Here is an 11,090-nt window from a genome sequence, read left to right as displayed (position 1 = left end):
TTTCTCCATAAAAACCCCAGTCCGGTCACTACTCGGCTGTTTGCTAACCCTCCTCCCGGTCTTGTCCATTTGTTTTCAACGAAGCCTTTGCTAAATCAATATGATGGATTATCATATAGGCGTTACGATGTGTGTATTTGTGTGTCTTACAGGCATGTTTGTGTCGCGGTGCTGCTCGGACAACAGCTGGGACACAGCTGGTCCGAGGCTCATGCAGGTTTATTTTTCAGCCACAATGTGGAAGCGATCGTTGTGATGAAAGCTGACGGCAGCATCTGTTAGTCTCTTGGTCTCTTGCTTTCCCCTTGTTATCCCAGTACCAGAGCTAACTTAGCTGTTGATAAATAGTAACTTATTACGTAGCTGTAACGTAGCTGTAGCATGCTAATGACTTTATGCTAACTTGGCTGTGGAGCTTAGCTGTGGACATTGTAATGACTTACAAGATTTACGTTAGTTTCAACGTGCATTGTAATAACTTTACCTGTGAATCGTTACTTGTTACCGGATTGTTGTTGCGGGAGGGGGTGTGTCGCGGGAGGCGAGCGGAGAGCGATGCTACGTCGGAGGGGAGGGATTAAGGAGCACAGAGGGGAGGGGTGTGTGTCGGGGGGGGGAATGCTTTTTTCAAACCTTTCAAATCGTAGACCACAGCTTTAAAACTAACTTCACTGAAGTGATTAACGAGGTGATTCAGTCGTGAAAGTTGAAAGTTGTGAATCAAATGTTCTTTGTAGCATCTGAACTTCTACTGACTGATTCTGATTGATCACAGCTGATCATTTTAATAGGACCTGTCTGACACAGACACCAGGCTCAGACACAAACACTACAATGGGAAAGTCCAAGGAGCTCATTATTGATCTGAACAAGTCAGGAAAGTCACTTGGAGCCATTTCAAAGCAGTTACAGGAGATCACCTGAACAAACTGTCAGTATAAAGTTCACGGCTCAGCTGAGTCACCGTCACGATCAAACCGTCACCTGCTGAGACGAACAACACACTGAAACATGATCAGAGGAGGCGTCAGAAGACATCGGTCACTTCCTGATGGATGTTAACAACATGTCGTGTTTGTTTCTGCTCGTCAATAAATGCTCCAATGCATCAGACTGAACACTGTACTGCCCCCTGCTGGTCACAGTCAGACAAGACTCAGACATATTTACACCAACATGTTTATTTGTCTTAATTCATACAGATTTTTAATGAGGCTTTGAATTTAATAAATAACATGCAGGGAACAGCTGATCAGGACTTTTTGTTAAAATAAAGTCAGAGTGAATAAAGTTTCTTCAAACTAAAGAAAAAATCTGTTTTTAATTTCTACATTCAAACAAAAACAAAGAAGAAGAAGAAGAAGAAGAAGAAGAAGAAGAAGAAGAAATGTTGGAGCATAAAAATAAAATAAAAATAAATATTGACAGACATTTTGTGTCATCACTTCCTGTAGGTCTGCTCATCGAGGAGAGTCTTTGTTTCATTCTGCCACTCCAACGCGCCGTCCAGAGGACAACGTCCATCCTGGCAGACAGACAGACAGAGAGAGAGACAGAGAGAGTGAGACAGACAGACAGACATCAAGTTATTTCATTTCAAATTAAAACCATGTTTTTATGAATCAGAGTCAGAAACACTTTAACTCAAAGCATCAACACATCAACATGTAATTAAAGGTCAATAACAGATTATGATGTCGCAGTAAACAGATGTTAGGACATCTGCAGGAGAGAGTGGGAGCAGATCCAGACCTCCTGGAGGAATAAACACCTGGACTCTCATCAGGTTCTGATCCGGAGCTGTTCACCGACGGGAGCAGAGCTCAGAGTTACTTTGTAACTTGTGGGATTAAAAAGGTGATTTATCTTCACTCCTGTTGATCAACCCGACTGCAGCAGTGATCCAGAGGTGACCTCCAGGTTCTGTACTGTTGACTGCTGACTGGAGCTGGAGGGGAAATGGACTTTACTTCATGAACTAACGTTACAGAGAGGAGACAGAGAACCAGAACCAGAACCAGAGTCTGTGCTGAATGCTGAGGTCAGTCAGAGCTTCACCTCAACTCTCTGATGTTTAGAAGTTTTCTTCTGGTTACGTTTCGTCTCGTTCTGACTGTCTCCTGAAACCTCCAGGAAACTGCTGGACTTCTCCGTTTGAACATCAACTCAACAACGTGAAGAACAAAGGTCCAGTTCTCAACAACGTGTAGAACAAAGGTCCAGTTCTCAACAACGTGTAGAACAAAGGTCCAGTTGTTTTATACGTTTTAATGCAGAATTCCAACATATTGCATCTTTAACTAATATAAATAATTAACACATTAGAGTCTCTTATTAACCTTTTAACAGTTGTTCATATTTATTTATTTGGTTTGTTCCTCTCTGCAGAGCGATGAGTCAGAACTGAATGTCTGAAACTGGATATTTGATACACGACAGCTGACAGAAGTAGTTTCTGACCAATCACTGCTCTGTTGTTTTGATGTTTTGATGAGTGGATCCAACTTTTATTGGTTAATTCCAGATGTAGTTTGGTGAAAGAAACAACAGTTGACACGCAGAGGGAGAGAAACTGGAGCCTTCGAGGCCCCTGGAGGCCCCTACAGGTGAGAGGTGAGTGTTACCTGGTTGGTGATGTGTGTGTCGGCTCCGTGCAGCAACAACAGCTGGATGATTTTACATCTGTTGAGTCGAACAGCGTCATGAAGAGGAGTGTCTCCCTCCTGAAACACACAATGTAACACACACATTAAAATACAATATGACACACAACGCAAAAGAGACCACAGCTGTGAAATCTGTTGTGTCATCATGAACTTATTACGACTTACTTACCTACTTACTATGTAAAACAAACACAAACTGGAAGATGAAGTTTAAATGTTAAATATTTATAAAGACAAGTTTAAAGTGTGATGAAATATTTCTGACAGGTGAAACAAAATCTCTGAATAACAAACAAAAACAAGAAGATGAAGGTGCTCTGCATAACGGTCCACAGTCCGGATGTAAAAGTGTGTGTGCAGGGGAAGACAATAAGGGACATTTGCCACTGGCCCTCCGGGCCCCACCATTGTAACCACTGGCCCAGGAATCGATCCCCATAATAACGAAAAAGACCAATTTGATTGAATAACATTTATTTTAATACTGCAGTACTGAGGTCAAAAAGTGCAAATGCATAAGTCAAAATTGCAACAGTGCTGCATCACTCAAGCACAATCAGTTCTTCGTCCATCTCCTCCTCAGCTGGTTGATTTTTGCGCCCCCCTCCATGTTGTCTTTTCAATGTAATTTTCAATCTATGAAATCAAACTGTTTCTTTATTTTTGCCATTGGTCAGGCGAGCACACGCTGTTAACGATACCATTGGCTGTAGAGTGTGACAATCTGTCAATAAACATCAGCCAACAGTTCTCCTCCGATCTACATTGATCTCACAAGTCGCCTCTGTGAAGTTTGAATGACGGAAATCCGTCGTAGCGACGGAGAACTTTAATCCATGCCGGCCCCACCGGGCCAGTGCTTGGAGCGTTCTGGTGGCCCGGACGGTTTTAAAAGTACGTCTGGGCCACCGGGCCATTTATATTGTCAACCCCTGGTGTGTGTGTGTGTGTGTGTGTGTGTGTGCGTGTGTGCGTGTGCGTGTGTGTGTGTGTGTGTGCGTTAACCCACTCTGTCCTGTGTGTTGATTTCAGCTCCACAGAGGATCAGATGTTCAACACAGTCAAAGTGCCCGGTTCTCACAGAGACATGAAGAGGAGTGCTGTCCAGCTACACACACACACACACACACACACACAGTTACACAGTTAATGTACAGTAAAGTAACCTGGCTGTAGTAGCAGTAGTAGTTGTAGTAATGTGAGTACTATTACCTTGTCTGTTGCAGTAAAGTCTGCTCCGTGGTTCAGCAGCAGTTTGAGGACAGACAGATGTCCTCCTCGACAGGCTGAGTGGAGACAAGTGGACCACAGCTGGACAGAACCAGAACATTAGAATAGCTTCAACACTGGAGTGTTATATTACAGAACAATAGATTGAATCTGGTCCTGACAGATCTAGAACAGTTCTAACAGTGGCTGTGAATGTTCGGTCCACACCGTCTCTGAGTCTTCAGCTGAGAGGACTGATGAATGATGTCACACAGTTACAGGAAGTAATCTGATTAGTTTTGATTTATCGAGTCATTGATTTCATGGCGCTCTGTAGCAGGCGGGGGAATCTGTCCACAGAGTCTGTGTGTGGACAGACATGTGGACACGTAACAACACAGTACTGCGAGACGGGTCACAATGAACACTGATTATTTAATCTGGACCTTGTCTCTGCTGTGGAGGTTCAGTCCAGCCTCCATCAGCTTACTGACGACCTCTGTGTGACCCTGAGAGGACGCTCTGTGCAGACCTGTACGCTCAAACTGAACACACACACACACACACACACACACACACACACACACACACACACAGGATCAGGAAGTGATGTAATCAGAGCCAATAGGATCAGTTCTGTGTCGATGACTCACCGTGTCGCAGGCGTTGACATCTCCACCTGTGGACAGGTACCTGTCGATCACCAGCAGCTGCTTCTGCTCACAGGCCCTGAAGAAGTCGTCCTCGTCCACATAATAAGGCTGAGAGACAGACGGTCACATGACTCATCATCATAACACCTGTATCAGTTATAACAAACTGTTTTTATTAATGACACGTGTTGTTTGCAACCTCCTCTGGTGTCAACACATAAACACTACTGATTACCTGTACAGGTGTGTGTGTGTGTGTGTGTGTGTGTGTGTGTGTGTGTGTGTGTTACCACTGTCTGGACAGCAGGGGGAGCAGCAGCAGGCTTCCTCACAGCAGCTTTCCGCTCTCTCTTGGTCTTCCTCAGCAGCAGAAGGTTCTGGAGGTCATCAGGAGTCTCCAGGAGGAGACGACCCGATTTATCTGTCTGAAGGAGGACAGACAGACAGACAGACAGGCAGACAGACAGACAGACAGGCAGACAGGCAGACAGTAGATTGGATCAAAGGGTTTATCAGGTCCGTACTGACAGTTCTTCTGTTATTAAAACCTGTCTGGTTCTACGTTGTCCTGATGGTTTTGGACGCTCTGCTGTTTGATGGATGTTTCCAGTGTTGAGGAATAAATCAAGTGACTGGAAACCAGTAAAAATCATGTTTAGTAATAAATCTGTACGCCGCTCTCGCTCGTCTTTCTTTACTACTCATCACACGTTGTGTCACATCTGGACCACAGCAACAGCTGAGTCAGCACTAAAAACAACATTAGCATAGAAAGTTAAACTTACATGAATCATAATGTTAGCATAACAAGAAACTAATGTTAGCATAATGTTAGCATAACGTTAGCAAAACGTTAGCATAAAGTATAAAGTGACCAGAGTCAGAAATACTGTTTTGGTCCCCGCGGGGGAAACTGGTCAAAAAAATAAAACACATTTAAAAAAAAAAAAAGTAACTTGAGCATGAAAAATAAAATAAAATAAAATAAGTTAAATGAAGTAGATATTTCCACTGTAAGAAATGTTGGTGTCGTCTGTCTCTGACCTTGAGGCTGATTGGACGGTCAGTGTTGGCGTTTCCGCTGCAGGTCACAGCGTCCTGTTTCTCCCGAGAGACGGACGACTCGTAGCCTCCGTCCTCCACCTGCTGAACACACAGACACACAGAGAGACAGACAGACAGACAGACAGAGAGACACACAGAGAGACAGACAGACACACAGACAGAGAGACAGACAGACAGACAGACACACAGACAGACACACAGACAGAGAGACACACAGACAGACACACAGACAGAGAAACAGACACACAGACAGAGAGACAGATAGACAGACACACAGACAGACACACAGACAGAGAGACACACAGACAGACACACAGACAGACACACAGACAGAGAAACAGACACACAGACAGACAGACAGACATGTTAGTCTCCTTAAATCTCCTGATGGACGAACATTTGGTTTCGTGTCCGTCTCAGTCCGATGGTCCCTCAGTGTTTGTCCCCACTCTTTATGTTTGACAGTAGGACGTGTGTGAAGTCAGATGAAGGTCCTCAGGTGATGTCACTTGAAGCTCCGGTGTGTCTCACCACAGATCACACTCACACGTTTCTACAACTCATGAAATTTTATTTAAAGTTTTAAAGAGGACGGCTCCGTTAACAGGAACAGAAATAAACAATATAGAGATCGAAGTCGCAGCGGAGCCTCAGACCTCTGACCTCTGACCTCCTGTCTCTCATCAAACACATCAAACTTTATTAGCAGCTTAAAGAGGAACTGACGCCTCAGTTCAGAGCTGTGTGTGTGTGTGTGTGTGTGTGTGTGTGTTGGACATGACCTTCTCTGGTGTCATTTTACTGGCCAATCACTTCCCAAAGGGGAGGGGTCAGAGGTCAGCAGGGGTCTCTGACAGCGAACTGGATAAGTGAGTCAAAACAGCCGAGATGTGTTTGATTTATTTTCTGTGTTCATGTTTTTATGAATATTAAAGTTTTCACTCACTGGCGCCACAAACAAGAAAACTGTTCTAACTTCATAGTTTGCTTTTCTGTTAACGACTTTATGATCTAATTATTTCAATAAAGGGACGCTGAAGATGCAAAGAAGCCTTTTAATCTTCTTCCAGAGAAGAAGAAGAAGAAGTGTGACGGTGAGACAGGCGACAAGGAGAAACTGTAGAAGAAGAAGTTCCTCAGACAGATGGACGGCAGACAGCGACAGGTGGACTGCAGCCAGTCGTTAACCTACTGCTGATGTCACTATTATCCACCAATCACATGGCAGAGGTCAGAGGTCAGGCAACACACACACACACACACACACACACACACACACACACACACAATCTTTTAATAATCTGATCAGCAGCTGATGGATTGTATTGACATTTAAAGATGGAGGAGGACTGAAGGACGAGAAGATGAAGCCAGAGGAAGACGAACTTTAAAGGAACAGTTCACCCTGAAATAATAACCTTAAAGTCAGGCTCAGTCATCGTCTCTTTCTGATGATATAAAGTCAGGCTCAGTCATCGTCTCTTTCTGATGATATAAAGTCAGGCTCAGCCATCGTCTCCTTCTGATGATATAAAGTCAGGCTCAGTCATCGTCTCCTGCTGATGATATAAAGTCAGGCTCAGTCATCGTCTCCTTCTGATGATATAAAGTCAGGCTCAGTCATCATCTCCTCCTGATGATATAAAGTCAGGTGAAGTCTCGTAGTCCACAGAACATTTCTGGAGCTTCACAGTAAAACAGAGTTGCAGCATTCTGCTAAACAACTGAACGAGCTAACAGTGTTAGCGGTGCAGAAGCTCAACGGCACGCTGAAGGTGTAAACATCATCTCCTCAGATCAGGTTGTGATCTCTGAGATCTCAGCAGACGAGCTGTATGGAGACATCTGATGTTTAAATCATCTCCAGCTGCTTCAGGTGTTCAGCAGAACGCTGCAACTCTGTTTTACTGTGAAGCTCCAGAGATGTTCTGTGGTCCGTGTTCCTTTAACCGGACTCAAAGAAAACAAAAGCAGAAACTTTTCATTCTTACCGTGATCACTTCCTCCTCCTCCTCCTCCTCTCCCTCATCTTCGTCTTCCCAGCTGATTGGCTCAGGTCTGACAGCATCGGGGAAAACAACAAGAGGAGAACATTTAGTTTCCACAGAGAGACTCTAACAGCTTTATTCTGACAGGCCACGAGCGACGTTTTACTGTGAAATTCACTACAAAAACACCAAGAAGTCAGAACCTTCATCTCTAAAACGTCCTGACAGAATAAATCAACTGAGACTCCGAAGGGGGACTGAAGACACGATGAAGACACGATGAAGACACGATGAAGACACGCTCAGCTTCATCATCACTGACACGTCTCAGATAACAGCTGCTCCAGCAGCAGCCACAGCAGGCCACACACTGGAGCTGGATCAATGATCCACAGTATTAATATGAGGTAACTTCACGTGTTCATAAACACTAAAGAATCATTTAAACTTTAATTATTTTATTTCACATTCAGAGTTTTTGTGTTTAATGTTGAGTCACTGTGATTAAATCAAACCGACGCAGACTCATTAATCTAATATATTAATGAAACACTGTAAAGTTAATGTGTTTAATATTAAACATCAGTCATGTTTTTCTAATGTCTGTAATTAATCACATCCACTCAACATGACATTTTATCATTAGTACATTTATAGTTAATCAAACTTTATTTATTTGACTGTTCACAATCACTGAAATGTTTATTATTTATTTTCATCAAATAATGTTGAAATAAATCATTTATAAACCATGTCACTGTTTGTAAACAGTCACATAAATAAAAAGTTTAATTAAAGATAAATAAGCAGGTTTTATAATGTGTTACTGACAAACTGCATTAAATGTTTCATCTGTGAAGTTATTAAATATTTAAAGTTCAGGTAAATTATGTTTTGACCTTTAATAAACAGAACAACGGTCACATGAAGGCTCCGGTTAGTTTCATGAGATGTTTACAGGACTGTAACAGTTAATGAAGGTGTGTTCAAGTACACACTGTAACAAACAGCTTCATACAAACAGACTAACTATCATTATCAATACTGTGTGAAGTTTAATCAACATGAAACAAATCAACTCCAACACTTTTTTATAATTATAAAATATATTAAATTATAAAATATAAATTATCATCAGGCTGTGGCTGAACACAACACACAGAGAAGCCAGCATGCTAATCAATAATCAATAATCAGTAATCAGTAAGGATCACTGCTCACCTCTGAGGCTCCATGTCAGCGTCCAGCAGCAGAAGAAGAAAAGATTGAAGCTGATCAGGAGGCTTCATCAGTCCTCCTAATATAGACACACACACACACACACACACACACACACACAGTGACCTTTGACCCCGCTGGTTGAACTTGCAGGAGACGACTGTCGACCTCGTCTGACCTCCCAGTAACCAGAGAAGAAGAGGTACTTTTTTTACTGCTCAGAGTACTCACAGTCGTACTGTTACACCATACTTGTATTAATACATGAAGAAGTCAGTACTAGTACAGGAGTACTACTACTACAACTACTACATGAAATACATGCAACACATATTTATACCTCAGAGACTCCAGCTGCCACTGAAACAACACAAACTCTTCACTTATTGATTTATTATCAGTAAACAGCTGATCAGCAGGATTCTGATGGAAACAGTCAAACGTCTCAGAGTTTGTGTCCTAATAAAATAATAACAACAACAATAATAAAATAATAATAAAACAATAATAAAATAATAATAATAACAATAAAAATAATAATAATAAAATAATAATAATAATAATGTCAGTAATAAAAGTTTGTTGTCCTGCTGACAGTTTAAACTGTGATGATATAAAAATAGTAAATTCAACCAGAAACAAACATTAAAAAGTTGAATTTAAATGATCAAAGTAAAAACAGAACAAACAGCAGCTGTGTTGTAATTTAAAATATAATGACTGTGTTAATGTCGGTGATCAGCTGTGACTCAGCTCTGTTCATAAATCATTCAGTCTGATTAATGCAACATTTCATTCATAAAAACATGAAGGAAACTAGAATATTGTTTATATTTGATGTAATACACAAAGTTCCCTCTTTGACTCTGACGTGTCGACAACATGAAGAAGAAGTTTGAACCTGCAGCTTCATTCAAAGTTCACAATTATGTTCTGGACATTTATGCAAATGAGTGAATTTTTAACGCCTCATTTGCATATTTAAAGATAAAATATTCAAAATCGTGTCATCCAAAAAATAATGTGAGTAATGAAGCGAAGCTTGACTCACCTCTACAGGAGAGACGCGTCATTTCCACTTAGTTTGAGTTGAACCAGCAGGGGGCGCTGCAGGCTGCAGGTCAGATACAACACTGTGTGTGTGTGTGTGTGCGCATGTATGTGTGTGTGTGTGTGCGCATGTATGTGTGTGTGTGTGCGCATGTATGTGTGTGTGTGTGCGCATGTATGTGTGTTCAGTTATGTAATAGTGAGGGCTCTCCCAGACTTATATAACACTCACACTGTCTGTCTGTCTGTCTCAGCGTGTGTCTACCTGTCCAGGTGCAGACAGACTCCATCTCGTCTCTTTCTTTTGCGTTTGTGTCTTTTAATAAATAAATAAGTTAAAAACTAAAGTCAGTAAATCTGCAGTAATCTGTAATCTCATATACAGAGCTGACTGTGTGTGTGTGTGTGTGTGTGTGTGTGTGTGTGTTCAGGTCACTTCCTGTTGCATAACTCTCTCATCTGTGACAGTGAAGCCAGTCAGTTTATATTCAGGATTATAGAAACACACCAGGAAGTACTCACATACTGTACTACAGTACAAGTTTAAAACCACACAAAATACTTCACAGTCCTGCATTTAAAATGTAACTTCAGGAAAAGGTGAGTACAATCAGGGAAGTAGGTACTTTAAGTAAAAGTGCGGTAAAATGTCCCCTGTGACTGTTTGTATCGCAGTTTTATAATATTACAGTATTACACACAGAGGGGGAAGTACTCAGATCTTGTACTAAAGTCAATGAAGTAATACCACAGAGTAGAAATATTCTATTACAAGTACATGTACTTCATTTAAATCGTTACTTAAGTACACAAATATTAGCATCATAATATATTTAAAGTACTTAAAGAATGACATATTTCATAATAATGTACATTATCATCATGACTTCACAGTGAGACTGAGCTGCAGCTGTCTGAGGCCACACTGCTATTTTTAGCTTTTAGCTATTAGCTTAGCATTACATAATCAGTATGAATTAGACAGAAATAAAACTAATATAAAGAGTTGGTGCTAGCTTGTGATGCTACAGTGACTTCCTGTTTACACAGCTGATTGATTTGTGAAGCTGGACCAGGAGACGCTGAACATCACAAGGATGAAAACAGACACTACTGTGGCCGTTTGTCTGAGAGGTGGCCATGTTTGTTTGGTTTGAACACAGATCTGCTGTGACGGGTCACTTTAACATAATGTTTAGCTTTAGAGGCGTGAGGACGATCTGTTGAGCGACACGTTAACA

The 11,090-nt window shown here is 41.6% G+C and overlaps 1 protein-coding gene across 3 annotated transcripts; it reads right to left on the bottom strand.

The window, feature by feature from the left end:
• Nucleotides 1-1,169: 1,169 nt before the first annotated feature.
• Nucleotides 1,170-9,038, bottom strand: LOC311250253 (uncharacterized protein). Of its 3 annotated transcripts, none has more exons than XM_084341841.1 (10): nucleotides 8,803-9,033; nucleotides 7,585-7,651; nucleotides 5,573-5,671; nucleotides 4,819-4,953; nucleotides 4,529-4,636; nucleotides 4,322-4,420; nucleotides 3,879-3,977; nucleotides 3,676-3,774; nucleotides 2,625-2,723; nucleotides 1,170-1,525 (listed from the first exon to the last, which is right to left on the bottom strand). In XM_084341841.1, the coding sequence occupies exons 1-10, from the start codon at nucleotides 8,868-8,870 to the stop codon at nucleotides 1,442-1,444; spliced, it is 957 nt and encodes a 318-aa protein (XP_084197967.1). In that variant the 5' UTR covers nucleotides 8,871-9,033; the 3' UTR covers nucleotides 1,170-1,441. The 3 variants fall into 3 exon arrangements, with proteins under 3 accessions (XP_084197967.1, XP_084197966.1, XP_084197968.1); XM_084341840.1 differs by having other exon boundaries at nucleotides 5,573-5,674; nucleotides 8,803-9,032; XM_084341842.1 differs by lacking the exon at nucleotides 3,676-3,774 and having other exon boundaries at nucleotides 5,573-5,674; nucleotides 8,803-9,038.
• Between the last annotated feature and the right edge of the window lie 2,052 nt (nucleotides 9,039-11,090).

Source organism: Pagrus pagrus, assembly GCF_965226575.1.
Source record: "Pagrus pagrus genome assembly, chromosome: 21".
In the NCBI taxonomy this organism is placed as follows: Eukaryota; Metazoa; Chordata; class Actinopteri; order Spariformes; family Sparidae; genus Pagrus; species Pagrus pagrus.
This window is presented reverse-complemented; position numbering and strand designations above follow the sequence as displayed.